This window comes from Anarhichas minor, unplaced genomic scaffold (assembly GCF_050575085.1).
Source record: "Anarhichas minor isolate MPS153535 unplaced genomic scaffold, ASM5057508v1 ptg000087l, whole genome shotgun sequence".
Taxonomy (NCBI): Eukaryota; Metazoa; Chordata; class Actinopteri; order Perciformes; family Anarhichadidae; genus Anarhichas; species Anarhichas minor.
The window spans coordinates 4,124,131-4,141,049 of NW_027466533.1; the positions used below are offsets into that span (position 1 = coordinate 4,124,131).

The following is a 16,919-nucleotide window of genomic DNA, read 5'->3' on the forward strand; positions in this document are numbered from 1 at the left end:
GTGTTTGTTTGTCTCCTCTCAGCCGGCAGCCGCTCCAGCTCCCCGGGCAAGCTGCTCGGCCACGGCAGCTACGGCCGGATCCCTCGAGCCACGGTGTCGGCCTGCACCACGCCGGCTGACAAGCGCACCAGGATCCCTCGCAGCCAGGGCTGCAGCCGCGAGACCAGCCCCAGCCGACTGGGTCTCGGTAAGGCCGGGATTACTCACACAAGTCCGTCTTTCTTTAGTAGTTCTGCAGGACTACTGTGTATGTGGTGTAGGTCTGGGAGAGTGAATTACTGGGACTTGCTTTTATTGTGCACCCTAAAAAAAGTTGCTCTGATGTCCTTAGAGGACAAACATATCCGTGTCAAAAACTGCCATACAATTATATATTATTTTTATTTTCCATGCACAGAATTACGTTTTCTATCCAACATCAATCCTCATCCAAATATAGGACCAAATATATATATATATATATTTTTAATTTTAACCCTTTAAATAGTTTGTTTACATAATGCCACTGCTGTTTTTTTTATGGAAAAAAGCAAAACACAAATTTTGTATAGAATACTAAATGCTACAGGGATTTTTATGATTAGCAACTATTTGATATTGGTGCATTTACATTTTTTGTGCAGGAAACCATAAAAACAGCAGAATAGTAAAAACTACAGTTGTGAAGCCAGGGCTCTAGATTAAACCTGATGTAATTGAGGTTTTAATGGGAGGTTTTTATAAAGTTATTGCAGGAGCTGAGCTTGAACTTTCAAAATTAAAAAAAGAAATGTTGTCATCCGTGTTCATGCCTTATCAGCCAAAATGATAGAAAAACACAAAAAAACTACAATGTCCCAAGTGATGTACAAAGATGAGACAAACCTGAGTTAGAAATGATTTGACATTACATGAGTTTGGCTCAGAGTGTGTGGTGAAGGAAAAGCCTACAAACTGAAATGCAACAGATCACAGTATTCTTTTACTTCATCTCTTTCTTGTCAAATCCACACCATTAAAATCCAGGCACCGTGACGAGACTCATCCACGAGTCAAACACTCACCATTGAAATGCTCCTCATCACTGAACCACACAGGTGTGCTCGTCACCAATACAGCGCATGAACACATGAGGGGACATGCGTCCATGCAGGATTATGTCAAAAAGATGTGAAACTTGGACCTTCCTATCTTAACTTCCTGACAAAGAGAAGAAACCGATGTTTCTGTTTTGCACTTTGAAACACCGCAGCGCTCAGCAGCAGTCGCTGCTCAGAATGTCCAAAACAAAGCGCTGCTGCTATCAGACAGTGTCTGTTCTGCTAGTTCTCTTTTCACCATGATATAAATGTACGCGCGCAGATCTGTTCTGACGTCTGATTTGTTGAGAGGGAGCGGTGGTTATGGGTGTTGTAGTTGTTATCGTGAGGGTTAAATATGGCGGAAGGCAGAGTCAGGCTTTCTTATTCGTCAGGGTTGGATTGATGCCTTTTTTGAAGGGAAGATTCGGGAGTCCAATCATTGTTGATGGTAAATGAAGTCGATTGAAGCAATAAATTCCACAGGGCGCGTTTTATTGACCTAAAAAGTTGAGCTAAGCATCAAAATGTGTTCCTGCATCCAACACCGTCATTTGACGTTTGAGTCGGAGGCCAGGAAGAACTACAGTGTTTTGGATGACTCGGATATTCGGCCATATTTATTCAGAGCAATTTGGATATGAATGCAGCGGAGAGAATGACTGAGTCTGCAGCTGCATTAGCAGTGCAAGAGGACATAGCCGGTGGAGATCCTCTGGGCATCAGAAGCTTGGGCGCAATGCATTCTGGTACATGTAGGCACTGCAGGCACGGCTCCGGGAGCAGCAGAAGTCAGCTTTCTGGGTCAATATAGCAGCACTGAGGGAGTTATTGCCCCGCTCTACTACATACCATCAACACTGGTTGGACATCCAGGTGGTGACTTCCCCTTTAATGGACCGGCTGCTCTTTGTATCTTTTGAAAAGTAGTTTCAATAAGAGGAAATGTTGACTGTTTCTGATTAATTACAGATCCTTCTCATTTGTTTTCTTTTCAATAAGAGGAGGGTATGTTGCTGTTGATGTGTTACCGTCCTAACATCTAACTTGTGTCCAGACTATCTAACCTTTACTAGCAGTATGCTGTTTGACCAACTCACTCACCCAGCATCCTGCCACTGCTTCTGTCTCTGTCTTACTGTGACTCTTCACTTTCAATTCTTCTTCATCTTCTTCTTCATCTTCTCCAGTCCAGTCTCTTTATATATATATATCTCAGTAGTTTCAGGGTCCTCTGGATGGCGATGTCAGTTCATCGGCTTGTCGGTCTACTGAATGTGCATTTGTTCAGAAATTTTCTTTTTTTCAAATATGATAGTCATGAAATTTACCGAGCACATTCTTGCACCCGAAATAATTTTCATTTGTAACAATTCATGATCCGGGCTGTTGCATTGTCCTCATGCCAAAATGTCAAATTGATTTCATGTGTTCAAGGAACCGCCAAAAGCAAAGTTCTAAGAATAGACACCAGTTTGTTGTTTCATCCAGGGCTTTCATAACCTCTACCCCTCTTCTGTTCCTCATTTCTGACTCTCCGTCATGAATGCACACTGACATTCTCACCTAACTTGTTGTCCTGACAGCCAGCCTGTGTGGTAAAGCTCTTCTTCCTGCTGCTCTTCCCTACCGCACGCTAGCCCGGAGCCGCATTCCCCGTCCCAGCATGAGTCAGGGTTGCAGTCGCGACACCAGTCGTGAGAGCAGCCGCGACACCAGCCCCGCTCGGGGCTTCACTCCTCTGGGTGAGTACCGCTGAGCGACCAGCTGTCCGGACTGCCCCTCCCAGTGAGTGTCCCAACCGGAGAGTCTTTACCGGATGCTAACACGAGCCTCCCTCCAGTTGTTGCTGTTCTTCCTAGAACCTTTACCTCTGCCTGTCTGTCTCTGCGCTTGCACTCATAGTGTCTTTCTGGGCTTAGGGGAGAATCCTGTTCTGTGTCCAGTGTCTCTTCTGAATCCTGCTCTTTGTTGTTGTAATGTACCTTCTTTAGTTTGGGCTGTTCTAAGTTAGATTCCTGTGTGTGAAACTGAACACAAATTCTGTGACGTTAAGTGTAAGTGCAGTCATTAACGATTGGGGAAGACATAGAGGAAAAAGTAGACGCAACAGAAACAGCAAGCAAGTCAGTATTCACAGCTGACGATGACCCTGCAACTAATGCCCAGAGCAGCAGCTGCTACTGTAGGTCTTGTGCTGTTGCATCTTGGGAAGTGATGTGCAGCCATTGCTGTATCATCAAGGAATCTATGGAGTGGAGAAGTATGCCATCACGCGGCATGTCAGTGCTTTAGAGTCGGGCTTAAGGACAGTCAGAGCTGTTAGCATAGCATAGGTTAACTGCTCTTGTTGTTGTTTCTATCGACCATCAGTCTTTTTATTTGTCGTGAGGGACAAAGTGTGGAATGAAATTTGGTTACAGGCCCACCCCTCCAATACTATAGTATACTATACTATACTATACTATATATCCAAATGTAATGCGTCCAGATGGGACCCTTTCCACACTGCAGAACTCACTAAAGTCTAAGGTGATCCTGATTGTAAAATGAGCAGTTTATTACTAATCCATCAAGCAATAGTCTACTTCATTCATTTTCAGTCTACTTGATTTATCAGAAAATAAAAGTTGTAAGTCTGATCTAGTTTATTTTCTCTCCTCTATTTATAATTTAAGAACAGGTGCCTCTCAGGGCTTCAACTCAAGCCAGAGTCTGCTTCATTCATTGCCCCAATTAAATAAAAGAACATGACAAAATCCGGCCGGTTGTAGGGGTGAAAATGTCCCCTGAGTCTTACCTTAGAGGTTGGTGTTAAACCAGTAGTGTGTGTGTGTGTGTGTGTGTGTGTGTGTGTGTGTGTGTGTGTGTCACTAACCCCGTGGTCCGGATGTTGCCCACTTCTCCTGTCCCCTGCAGCCTCCCGACGTCACTCCCGTTCAACCAGTGCTCTCTCCACAGCAGACCCCCACAGCCAGTCAGGTGACCTGCATGCTCAGATCGCCCCCCCCTCGCCATAGTCCATATTTCATAGGCAATAATGCCGACCGAACCAGCATGCATCTGTGGTTGTTTTAAGTGATATGACAGCAGGTAGCATCCATTGTTCCTTTACGTTATGTTCCCTCCAGTCTTTTGTTGAGCACTTCATTCAGTATTTTAGTATGAGGAAAGGTAAGACTGGACAGGTTGTATTTGTTCAGCATGTAAAGGGAGCCGTTGGTTTCATCTGCTTGTCCCTTAATCACCACACCTTTTCATTTTAGCTGTGATTTCTGTGGAATTGTGATCCACAGCCTTTAGTGAGCTGACACAGCCGAGCTCTACCTGTTGATTTGCCACATGTCATCATTTGAATCGTTTTCAAATTCGTTTTCTTTTATTCTTTTACCATATTAGCTCATTACTGTGGTTTCCCGTCTTTGGTGTATTGTTGGTGCTTTACATCCTCCGTCTCCCAAACGGCATAGCTGCAATGTATGCCTGTTTTTTCCTGGTCATCCTCTTTTTGTGTTTTTACTTTCGGTGGTTGGAGATTTCACTCTGGTGATCTTTTCAGCTCATTAATTTACAGTATATGGCTTTATATGCAAATGTGTCCAAAGGAAACAGTAACTCTCTCTGTGTGGTTACAAAAGTAAGAAAAGCATCAGTTGCTTTTTTTCCATTCAGGTAAGTTACAGCGGCCACCTTCACTTTATGACAAGTCTCACTCACCTTCTTCCTTTACCTTCTTTTCCCATTTCCTGTTTAGATCGATACGGTTTAATTCACCAAGCAAGGATCTCGGCTTCAGTCAACGCCATGAGGGTCCTAAACACTGGCACAGAGGTGGAGGCAGCCGTTGCTGATGCTCTGGTAAGCTGCTGTGGAATGTTGTCTTCCGGAAAGAAATATTTGAATTAGTATGTTGTTCATGAGTAGGGGTTGTAAAACAAGCAGTAGGCCAAATGTTAATGCAAACATTTTATATAGAACTATAAAGGTGCACTCAGTAGTGCAGATCTCCGCCAGGTGTTTCTGCAACGACCAATGCTGTATTGTGTGATTGAATTAATACACCACTGCTGTAAAGCGCTGCAACAGACATCATTCAAGCTCAGAAACAAGCAGCAATGTAACGTGATACAAGCAATGGTCTCAAAGTCGTTCATTACACTTCATACAATCGTGCCAAAACACAAAGGTATAAATAAATGAATAAAAGTGATCCAAAGAGCAGAGGCAGAGGGGTACTCAGCAGTGAGTTTGGTTAGCTGTTAGCTGTTAGCAGTTAGCTAAACACACATAAAAAAACAATAAAAGGGAGCCACAGAGCAGCGGCTGAGAGGTAGTCAGCAGTGACAAATTTCCCCCTTACCGGGATGAATATAGTATAATAATAATAATAATAATAAAACATTGCTTTGTATTTGGTATTATGAGTGGCTTAAAAACACTGCAGAAACGCTCTGAGACCACATCAGTGGAGGTGATTTTATTCACATTATCATATCATATTGCTTAAAGTAGCCTCTTTATTGAGAATATTTCAATCATTTAGAAATATCAGTTGAAATGTGAAATGTCTAGTGTTGTCCTCTCAGAAGGACTCTACTTGTTCTTTGTTTCCTCCTTAAACCTTTCCTCTCTCATGTTTCCCTCTTGGTTGTTTTTTTACTATTTCAGCTATTAGGAGACTCCAGGAATAAGGTAGTTGGTCATTTTACACACTGTCCGTACATCCATGCCACCACGCACTGATCAAGAGCAGAGAACAATAACGCAGCCTGACTCATCATATTGGCTCATGACACTCCTCCACCCCAAACCCCCTTTTATTTATTTTGTGATTGAATTATTTCACCTTGAATGTTTTTGTCCAACGCATCCCAGCAGCGTGCGTCTACAGTATGGCACCCTGCACATTATTTTACATTGTGATTACATATCTCATGGATCTACCAGACTGCATTACATTTGTAGTCAAGATTCTTTGCTTAATTACGGCGCTGCTTTACTGGCTTTTGATGTTTTTGATTTGACCCTTGTGCATCATGAGGGACATTTTTAGCTTTTTAATTTTTCAGTCATTTTTGGCTTTATTAATGCACATGGTATATTTTTTGGCAAGAATGTGAGTTGTGTTTCTTATATTTTGGAAGTTCAAATAAAATTGAAAATTAATGTCTATTTGGCACTTATGATCAGGACTGAAGTTGTTAAAACAATTAAACAGTTAAAGTAGAAAAATAATCTCAATATATAGTATTTTTATAGCAGTTTTAGAAGATGACATTTAGTACCAATCGGCAGTTGTTTGTTTTTATCCGAGACGGCACAAAAAAATAAAAATGCATCAAATTCAATGTTGTTGCTAATCATTGGCATATACCAAAATCCCCCGAGCATTTAATATACAGAATAATGTGTCTGTCCCCCATACAGACAACAGTGGCATTATGTAAAAGTTAAAATTCTGAAAAGGAATAAATATTGATAGTTATCAGGGCTGATGTTTGTTAATAGATTTAACTTAAAAATAATATTAATATAAAATGATTTCTATCCTATAAGGACATCAGAGCAACTTTTTAAGTGAGGCACAAGGTTTAAAACAAAACAAAACAGTGTGTATGTCTCAAATTAACCCTTAAACTGAAACGTAACAGTCACACAACATGAAATGTAAAGAAAGCTGCATGATGCAACTGGTGACCTTGTATCCCAATATTTTTATTTCATGGCTGATTTTATTTGCCTCAGCACCTTTTCTGCAGAGCATGGTTAACCTTTAGGAGCCGTACTGTGTGTTTCCTTCACGTTCTCCTCTCTACCACAGAGGAAGCCGTTGAGGCGGAGGTACGAGTCCCCGGGCATGTACTCTGACGACGACGCCAACAGCGATGCGTCCAGTGCCTGCTCAGAGCGCTCATACGGCTCAAGGAACGGAGGCATCCCCCATTACCTGCGGCAGACGGAGGACGTGGCGGAGGTCCTGAACCACTGCGCCAGCTCCAACTGGTCCGAGAGGAAGGAGGGCTTGCTGGGCCTGCAGAACCTCTTCAAGAGCCAAAGAATACTGAGGTGGGATTGGGCTCGTGTCTTTTGGCTGAGGTGTCAAACAGTGCCAGAGTGAGAATGTGAGCTTTTGTACCATGTCCAGCTCCCTCAAGTGTGACCAAAGGCTCTGTGTGTCATCTGCTTAACAGTAAAGGGAAATGTTTATGTGTAAGAGCTACAATAATAGAGAGCCATGCAGGCAACAAAATCAGGATTTTCAGTTACTCTTTACAGGAGGTAAACACACGGTTGATTCTCAGTATGGCCAAAATAGAAAATTGGTGGCGATAGGTAAGAGTCTCTCGACTGTAAGGCGTCACTTCCTTCCATCACACATGACATGACAGAGGCATGAACATACTGTGTGCCCAGATGATTTGCTCCCTACGGGTCCATCCCAACACCCACACCTGCCTGCGTGAGGTATTTCTGCTAATTGCTACAGTGCCCAAGAACCTGTTAAGATGAAGACACAAATACTGTACATGGCTCAGTCCAGCTCAGATGGTTTGTTGAAAAGTAGAGTCAAGCATGCAGTATTACGGCTACAATCAGATGATGCACATTCAGAGAGGAGGGATAGAATGAATGCAGACATTAAACTGATTTATCCAGAAGCAGGCAGGTCTACTGCACCTACAAGTGACAGAATATGATATTATTTAGAATGCTTTCTGTCTAGTAAAATATTTAAGGATTGAACATATGTGTGTTGACACTGACAGTGTAAGATATGTGGTTATTCTCATCAGTCCCGTCAAGAAGGAAGGGCTGACGTGAGGGTTTTATGACCATCCCAGCTTTGATGTACAGTCAATAGTAAATAGTAGCACCTGCCTAAGCTCTGTAGACTCAGCTGAATGTGAAGCATTTTGGCGAGCCTGCCCTACTTTACTCACCTCCTGGTGTCTTTGTTCCCTGCAGCCGAGTGGAGCTGAAGAGACTTTGTGAGATCTTCACGAGGATGTTTGCAGATCCACATAGCAAGGTAGAGAAGACGACTTGTACTAACTGAAGCACCACAACTAATTCTGACTTTAGTGTAAGGCATGGTATTCGAAATACAGCAATACTTGATGGAGCTGTGACTTACTTGAAACTAATGAAGTGTCTCATGTTGCATGGCCTGTCCTGCTGTGGATCTAACAACAGAGAGTAAGTGTGTATTTTTATCCGTATTGCTACAGGAATTAACATGAATCAAATCAAGCAGTGTTGTGTAATATATGTTGAAAACTGTCCTCAGGTGTTCAGCATGTTCCTGGAGACTCTTGTGGACTTCATCACAGTGCACAGGGAAGACCTGCAGGACTGGCTTTTTGTCCTGCTCACTCAGCTGCTGAAGAAGATGGGGGCAGATCTGCTGGGCTCAGTCCAGGCCAAAGTCCAGAAGGCTCTGGATGTCACAAGGTCTGACACGCTGTCCAGGTCACGGGGGGGGGGGGGGGGGGGGGTCAACCTTATCATTGAACAGTCGAGCTTGTTCATTAATGTTCCAACATAGGATACACAGTCTGATAGCGTGGACAAAGTTAACTCCTCACCCCCATCTGTTCCTCAGGGAGTCCTTCCCATTTGACCAGCAGTTCAACATTCTGATGAGGTTTATCGTGGATCAGACTCAGACACCTAATCTGAAGGTAAAGTCAAATTAGCCTGATTCCATTCACGGGCAAGACGCTTCTTTGATTGGTTGGTGCGATGCAGCTTTGTGACTGTTTGTCGTCTCTCTAGGTTAAGGTGGCTATCCTGAAGTACATCGAGTCTCTGGCTCGGCAGATGGACCCGACAGACTTTGTCAACTCCAGCGAGACGCGCCTGGCCGTGTCTCGCATCATCACCTGGACCACTGAACCCAAAAGTTCTGATGTCAGGAAGGTAGGCCGTGATTGGTTTGTCCTGTTGTTCAGCACTGACGATGGAAATCGCTTTGCTCAGAAAAACAACCCTTTTCCTCCAGAATAATGCTTGGCCCCTTCTTTATTCCTTTTTCTTTAATTCATATATTGTTGTTATTTTAAGCATATGTTCATGTTTTTAACTTTATCCTTTTTATTCTTCATCATCACAGTTCTAAACCGAGGACATTTAAGGCCCACAATGAATGAAAAGAGGACACTTTAGACTCTTTTATAAGTTGTTGTGTTTTATGCCTTAACACCAAGTGTATGGATATAATCTACATACTAAACTACTGTAATTAAATTACAAGTGAGTGATGAAGCTTAATGCAAAACTAATTGCTTGGAGACTTGTTTAGTATGAAGTCACACGACGGAGTGTGAAATGAGACGCACGTTGTTAATTGATTTATTAGCAGAGCAGATCCATCACCCAGGAGGATACGTCTTTCCCTCGACAAATGATCAGAGGATACACTGGACAGCCAGTGGCTTCTTGTAGACCTCTGCATTTTTTTAAATTCCTCAGCCTTTAGTATTTGTTTAGCAACAGTTGTTCACTTTGATGATAGGCAGCCTCCGTTGGATGGTCTTTGGCCCATTATCGTCCCCTTGTCTGATGCGCGCCATATCTTCTCCCTCCGTGTGCCCTTCTGTTTGTCTTTTCACCGCTGTTCTTCCAAATGACGTCCTCACCTAGTTTCGAATCAGGGCCTGAGCTCCAGGCACCGTGAATGTCTGATGAAGGAGAGAGTAGTTGTGTTTTCACGAGTACACATACAGTACATCCATTATCTGAGAGGTTTGATCTACACTGTGTTGTTGGTACCGAAGCCATGAGAGGCAAGTGACTTTTTGTCTTCTGGTGATCCATTTTCTGTGATCTAAATTGTTTCCGCTCCTGTGTTTATTAGTTAAGAGCAGGTGCGGAAAACAGTTGTATAACTTTAGTTACTTTCGTTTTTTTCATCTGTGAAAAAAAGTTCCTTAAAATAGTTTTTCAAATATGAAAGAGGTGGTGGAAATAAGTTTTGCAAGGTGAACATTGTTTTTACAAAAAATATTTTTGCAATCATTTTGCATCTGGCAAACCGGGTTTTGGCAAGTGTTTTGTTGTTGTTGTCAGGCTCATGTTTGTTGCTGTAATACTCGTTTTGTCCACAAGAGGCTGAAGTGCACCACTACCCGTTGCATTCAGGCTTTCTTCTTGGTGAGTTTTAATCTCTCCATGCACTTTAGACACAAGGTACATTGTTACTTATTGTTAATGTGTGTTTGCAAGTTATGTAAATCAAAACTCACCTGACAGAAAATAGGAAGGATTTCAGTCCTGTTTTTTTATTAAATAAATAAGTATTATAACAACAAATCCTATTTTTTCTTTTTCTGGCAAAACTTAAAACACTTGTTTCACAGATAACAAAACAATTTGAAAGAAGATTATTCTTCAAAACCTTTTTCCAACTGTTACTTATAAAAACAAGAAAGCAATTTGGATCAGTTTTCTTGTATTGCCTCTCATGGCTTCATTAGCTTTGTGCTAGGCTAGGTTGTCATGAAAGATTGGTTCAGAGTTGCATCCGTATGTGATGGTGGAGGACCTGTGTCATGCTGTAATGCCCGTTCTGCCTTGCCACTGTGCCCCAGACCCTTCATAACTGGGTGAGCGAGGAGCTAGCTGGCAGGTCCAGTACTGCGGCCTCACTGTCCGCTGAGGGCAACCAGGAAGAAAGGTGTAAGCAGGTAGAGCCCTCTCCAACAGCCAATCACAACACCACACGATAAGCACGCAATGCCCCGCCTGCCCAGTGCCTAACCAACACCTCCGAGACAGTGGAGACTCGAGTGTGGCATCTGTCACTCACCCCTACCATTTACGCTCCTGCTGTTTTTGCTGTAACAACCTAAACATCACTTTGTGCCTTGCAGATTGATCACTCACCAAGTAGATTAAGCTTGTTGTGCAACCACAAAAGACCTTGAGACCTTTATCCTTGGTATTTTTTTAAAGTGACAGGAAACGCTTGTTGCTTTGTCTGAATGGACATTTAAGCTAACTTTATTGCTCAACCTTCACAGGAATCCTGTACTGTTACTACTGTGTGACTAACACATTTTGTTTGTCTGACTCACCTTAACAAACTCTCATGCACCTGCATACCTGCATGTTGTTAACATTTCATTCTTGTACAAAAAAGGTTCCAAAGATGTATTTCAACTAGTTCAGCTCAGGCTCATTATAATGGTATATGATATCTGTAGAAGTAGAAGTAACAGTATTCAAAAGTTATGATTACACCAAATTATGTTGTGCTCATTTGCTTTTGTCTTGCAATATATATATCTTGCAACATACAAGATATATTCAAACTTAAAAGAGCTATCATCAAAAATCTGAAGTGCAGCCCTACTACGGCGTATGAGGGCCATTGGAGGTAAAAAACAAAAAGAAGCCAGTGATGGGGGCTAATATTTCAAGGAAAAAACAAATCATTTCCAAGATTAGAGTCTTAAATTTACAAGTCAAAACGTATATTCTTTGAGATAAAAATGGCAAATTTACTTTAATCTTGGTGCTTTTTCTCTGAATATTAACCCTCAACTCTGTAATTACTATTTACTACACACAGCCCTAATAAGCCGTCGAACATTCTCTCAAACAAACAACTGAGAATTGAGTTCATTACTGTAGTACAAGTGCTGAGGGTTTGGCCTTGGCATGAATACAGAGAACCACTTCAATTCATTTTGTATTGCCCTCAGAGGGTTTTACAATCTGTACACATAGACATCCTCTGACCTTTGACCCTCACATCAGAACAGGAAAAACTCCCAAAAACCCTTTAACGGGGAGAAAAGAGGGAGAGACCTGAGAGAGAGAGCAACAGAGGAGGATCCTCTATCAGGATGGACAGAAGTGTGATAGATGTCATGTGTACAGAATGAACAATGTAACAGAGTTACAACACATTCAATGCATATGACATCAATGATTCATATAATGAGAGTAGTGAGCAGAACAATGATGAAAAGCAGCAGCAGTGGATACAGTAGAATAGTAATGACAATAAAACCAGTAATGGTATCGTAATAGAAATAGAAATGTGACTACTAATAATAAAATGTTAAGATCCGATTGTTAGTCAATCCATCTCTTAACACATTATTTTTGGAGTCACACCATCACGCTGAGATGTGAGATTTTGTCTCATAATCATCACAACTTGTTTATTCTGACATGTGGTGACTGATGTAAGAAATACAAAACAAGCCTAAACAGCTAAGGGTTAGGAAGTTATTGTAGCCATGGTGACAACAATGTTTAAAAGAGTTTAAAAATTTGGGCATTTCTATCTTCAAACAGAACGTCTTCTGATGAACCGGACCACCTTTTGTAGCGTTAAAGTCCCCCAGCAACAAATGCAAACAAGTGTTTTCTACAGCCCCCTTCACGTTTGATCTGTACTCACTTGCATGTTGCAACATTGATATCGTAACATTATCTCTGAATCGTTGCATTCCTCGTTAGCTCTCCACTGAATGCAGCTTTAAACTCTCACCTTTTAACCGTTTCTTTCCACAGGCTAATGCATATGTGAGTCTGCACTGAGGAGATGAAAAGTTGCTTTCCATGGTTTCATAATTGTTTGGTACCTTTATTAACGTTAGCCTTTGTCTCAGATTGGTCTTTACAGCTGCGAAGCATCTGAAAACTTGTCAAATATTACAAAATGTATAATTCAGTCACAACTTCTACTAACTGTCCTTTTATAAAATAATTTAAAAATGTTGCTCCGGCTCCATTAAACCAAACAAATGGTCAAGCTACTTGTGGAACCAAAGAAACCATCTGAGCCACCGAAGCTGTTGTGTCCTCCATCCTAACCCGTTGCGTTCCACTGCCTCCAGGCGGCCCAGGTGGTACTGATCTCTTTGTTTGAGCTCAACACCCCGGAGTTCACCATGCTGCTGGGAGCTCTCCCCAAGACCTTCCAGGACGGAGCCACCAAACTGCTGCACAACCACCTGAAGAACTCCAGCAACACCAGCAGCGGTGTGGTAAGTCAAACGAAGCGCTGGAGTATTTGATGGCATTCCACACAGAAGCCCCGCTCAGAGGATGTGGTACAAGTACTGATGTACTTGTGTACCAATGACCAAACTGTAGTAAACACCATGCTAGGTGCACGTAGATCAGTGGAACCATTAGACAGCAGGTTTGCCACATTCAGATTTCATCATGGTTTCCTTGTCTTCCAGGGTTCTCCTAGCAACACCATTGGCCGGACACCGACACGCCACACCCCCAGCAGAACCAGCCCCCTCACCTCTCCGACAAACTGTTCCCACGGAGGACTGTCTCCAAGGTAGCCCATCACCCATCTGTTATCTACAACACACCTCCCGTCCTAATCATAGACTCTATTTAAAGATGGACGGCGCCTTTCCACTTCCTCCCACTGTACAAAAGTCAACCCACAACATCCTGAATTCTGGCACTGCCGTCTTGCGGTGTTGACTTCATTTGGAGTCTGCGCAGTGGTGATGGGGGGGATGGAGGTCCCGCCCATACACCGCCCGGGTCAATCGCGAGCCCAGCCCGGCCACAGCTTGCTAGTGTGAGCCACTACCTCAGTTCTGCTGTACTGAACTGACGTTAGCGCTACGGTAGCCGTTTGGCTAGAAACAACAACAACTAACCATAAAATCTTTATCAATACATTTATGATAAAATTGACGCATGTTCTATTACACAGACTCATGATTCATGTTCCAGAAACGTCATCTGCGTGTGAACATGATCACACACCGTACTAAGCTTACCAAGTCAGTGGAAATGTTGCTAAGTTAGCTAGCGACACGCTCGGGGACAATATGAAACATAGACTGTATATACAGATCTTTATATTATGTCTACGTTTGATGCAGACAATCCCGGTGATGGAAAGTTAAAGCTACATCTCCTCTCCACGTTCCTACTCTACTTACACTTCCCGAGCCTCCAGCTCTGCGTCAACTACTTCACTCACCAAGTGGACCAGCTATCAATCATGATGTCACACCCCCTTTTTATAGCATCAAATAACAACCAAAAGTGATTTTCCTCCTATGGGAAAATGTATTTGACAACTTTTTAGTTTGGCCCGTGTCCCATCCGCTAACAGGGAGAGGGATGTATTAGCTAAAGTGCGTCCATCCACAAGGGGAGTGATAGAGATGTCATGTCGTCCATCTTTATTTTCAGTCGATGGTCCTAATGCATGGCTTTGCATGGCTAAACATGCGGATGCTGCTGCTGTCCTGATCTGTCATCTGTGGTTGAACTAACAGGTGGGTTGGTAGGAGCATGATACTGTGTGAGTTTCTCAGAGAGGTTAGAACTTTCTCCCCCCCCCCCCCCCCCCCCCCCACGGATCAAATACAACTTCTAAAACTCCTCTTATCTACTTGGCTGCTGATAAACTTTGAAGTGCCTTAGACAACCAGGCTCTTTGATGTTTACCTATATAGGGCTATTAATATAAAAAGACAAACAGGGAAGGGCTTGTTATCTGCTTCTGTGCCAGTGACTGATAGTAACGGTTCCCTACAATACTTCTCTTATTCTCTCTGACTGAGCAGCTCACTCACCTGAGGCACTGTACAGTCTTTTAACCTGCAAGCAGAAACCCATGAACACAGATGATGCAGCTACTGAATGTCCTGGTAGTAATTTCCTTGAATGAACCTGAAGTAAACTTCATGTTCTGGCCTAAACATGTGGAAAATGGCCCCTCGCTCATGATTAAGAGACTTTTTTCATTTATGTGAAGCTGACTTTGTGGGATTCTGCTACTTTCCAGTTCTCTCCTTTTAAATTAACACTTTCATTTAACCTCAAAGTTTTTTTGTCTCTTCTCTTCCTGCACACTTGTTTTTTCTCATTCTCCTCCACCCTTCTCTTGTCTCGTCTTGTCGTCTCCACTCGTTCTTGATTTCCGTCTGCCTCGCCCCACTCTCTCTCTCTCTCTCTCTCTCTCTCCCTCCCTCCTGTCTGTCCATCCTTCCCTCCCGGCTGCGCTGTGGCAACAGTCGGTTATGGGGTTGGGGTGTCGACGGACTCTCAAAGCATCCCCCTGCCCCTCCTCCTCCTCCTCCGCCCCACTCCACCCCTGCTGCCCCCTCCCTAAGGGTCCTCCGCAGAGCGTATTCACCCAGGTAACGAGGCAGGCTGCGAAACAAGGGCGATTATTCCAGCAAGGAACCCTGATCCTCTTTCTTATCCAAATTTCCTTTGTCAAAAAAACTGTTTTCTTATATACTGTATATTTTCTAATCAAATAAAAATGTCATTTCACATTGCTTCTAAGATGTGGTTAATGCTGTGGTGTGCACAATAATAGACAATAAAACAAAGGTGTATTAACACCTGACCTTTCCCTTTCTAAAGACTAATCAGCTTCTAAGTCCAAAGCAGCGCTAAAGCACTGTGCATGGTGGCAAAACAACTGCATGCTTGTGCATCTTCTTCAGATATGCATTTCATATACATCCCGTGTGTATTCCTTTCTGTGTTTGCGTGTCCGGCAGCATGATGGAGTACGACACCGAGAACATGAACTCGGAGGAGATCTACAGCTCGCTGCGCGGCGTCACCGAGGCCATCCAGAGCTTCAGCTACCGGAGCCAGGAGGACCTGAACGAGCCAATCAGACAGGAGGGCAAGAGGGACGACGCCGTAAGTCAGAGTTTTCACAGCCGCGTTTCCCCCAATATTCCTGCCTGAAAAATTACCTTTTTATGCCTTTATCCAACATGTTGAAATCAGTCTGTTGCAATTAGCATAAAACGCGTAAACTTGATTAAATGTAATTTAAATGTAATAATTAATATTAAATGCGTAAACTTGATTGCTGCTGTTCATACTCAGCGTTAAGAGATCCCTTCTATATTGCGTCCACAGTCCACACACATTCCACAGTGCAGTCCAAAAGTGTATTCCAACGTTTTTCTGAGGCTAACATGAGGCTTTTTCCGTGTGAACTGATCATATGGTGTGCATCTGTTAATTTCATTCACAAAAACTATGATTAAATATGTTCATAAAGCACTCTTTTTTTTTGCCATGACTAAGACGAGACGATGACGAGATGGCACCGACATCATTAAACACTAACTGTGACTTCATCAACATCAAGACTAAAATGTAGCTACAAAAATAGAAAACAAAACTTTCCAAAATCAGCATTTCCTTTTCCTGTATTCCACCTTCCAGTTCTGTTTCCTGCCCTGTCAGGACAGCACACAGTGAGTACAGTCAGGAGGACTCGCTAACGTTTAGTTAACAATGACAACAGTAGGTTCATTGACTAAAACTAATCTTTAACTAAGATAAGACTAAATTGCTGCAGTTACTACTGTAAGACAAAACAAGGAGTTTCAAGTGAGGATAGCAGGAAGCAGGTATGAGAGAGGCAGAGACGTTTCTCAGAGGTCGGCTGTTGCAGGACGGGTCTCTTCAGATCCAGTGCTGAACTGGGCTTCTGTAGCGTAGAGCCCCTGTGATGTAATGGCAAATGAAATGATTTCAAAAGCTGCAGGTGCTCCCAGGGAAAAACAATGATCAGAATCCTATTATTGTCCCACCTACCCTTCTGTCTCACAGGCAGGAAGAGAGGGCGTAGCGTCCTCTCTTGGCTCTGACGCCCGCCTCGGTCTAGACACGGTGGAAGGAGGCCGCACCGCCTTGGACAACAAGACCTCCCTACTCAACACGCCATCGCCCCGCTCCTTCTCTGGGCCGCGGGGCCGGGAGTTCGCTCCTTATGGCTACGGAGAAACCATCTGCACATACGACAAGACCGCCCTGAAGGAGGCCGTGTTTGACGACGACGTGGAGCAGTTCAGAGACTGTGAGTTCATGAGATCATGAAGCTGA

At 43.2% G+C, this 16,919-nt stretch overlaps 1 protein-coding gene across 1 annotated transcript in view; it reads left to right on the top strand.

Moving 5' to 3' along the window:
- Positions 1-16,919, top strand: part of clasp1a (cytoplasmic linker associated protein 1a) — a 78,331-nt gene that overhangs the window by 52,663 nt on the left and 8,749 nt on the right. The window contains exons 21-33 of the mRNA XM_076081958.1: positions 23-187; positions 4,813-4,916; positions 5,727-5,750; positions 6,880-7,124; positions 8,025-8,088; positions 8,253-8,255; positions 8,347-8,510; positions 8,662-8,740; positions 8,835-8,978; positions 12,911-13,060; positions 13,262-13,368; positions 15,572-15,719; positions 16,647-16,893. Of these exons, the coding sequence (XP_075938073.1) occupies positions 23-187; positions 4,813-4,916; positions 5,727-5,750; positions 6,880-7,124; positions 8,025-8,088; positions 8,253-8,255; positions 8,347-8,510; positions 8,662-8,740; positions 8,835-8,978; positions 12,911-13,060; positions 13,262-13,368; positions 15,572-15,719; positions 16,647-16,893 (1,644 nt within the window). The remainder of the gene's footprint in view (positions 1-22; positions 188-4,812; positions 4,917-5,726; positions 5,751-6,879; positions 7,125-8,024; positions 8,089-8,252; positions 8,256-8,346; positions 8,511-8,661; positions 8,741-8,834; positions 8,979-12,910; positions 13,061-13,261; positions 13,369-15,571; positions 15,720-16,646; positions 16,894-16,919) is intronic.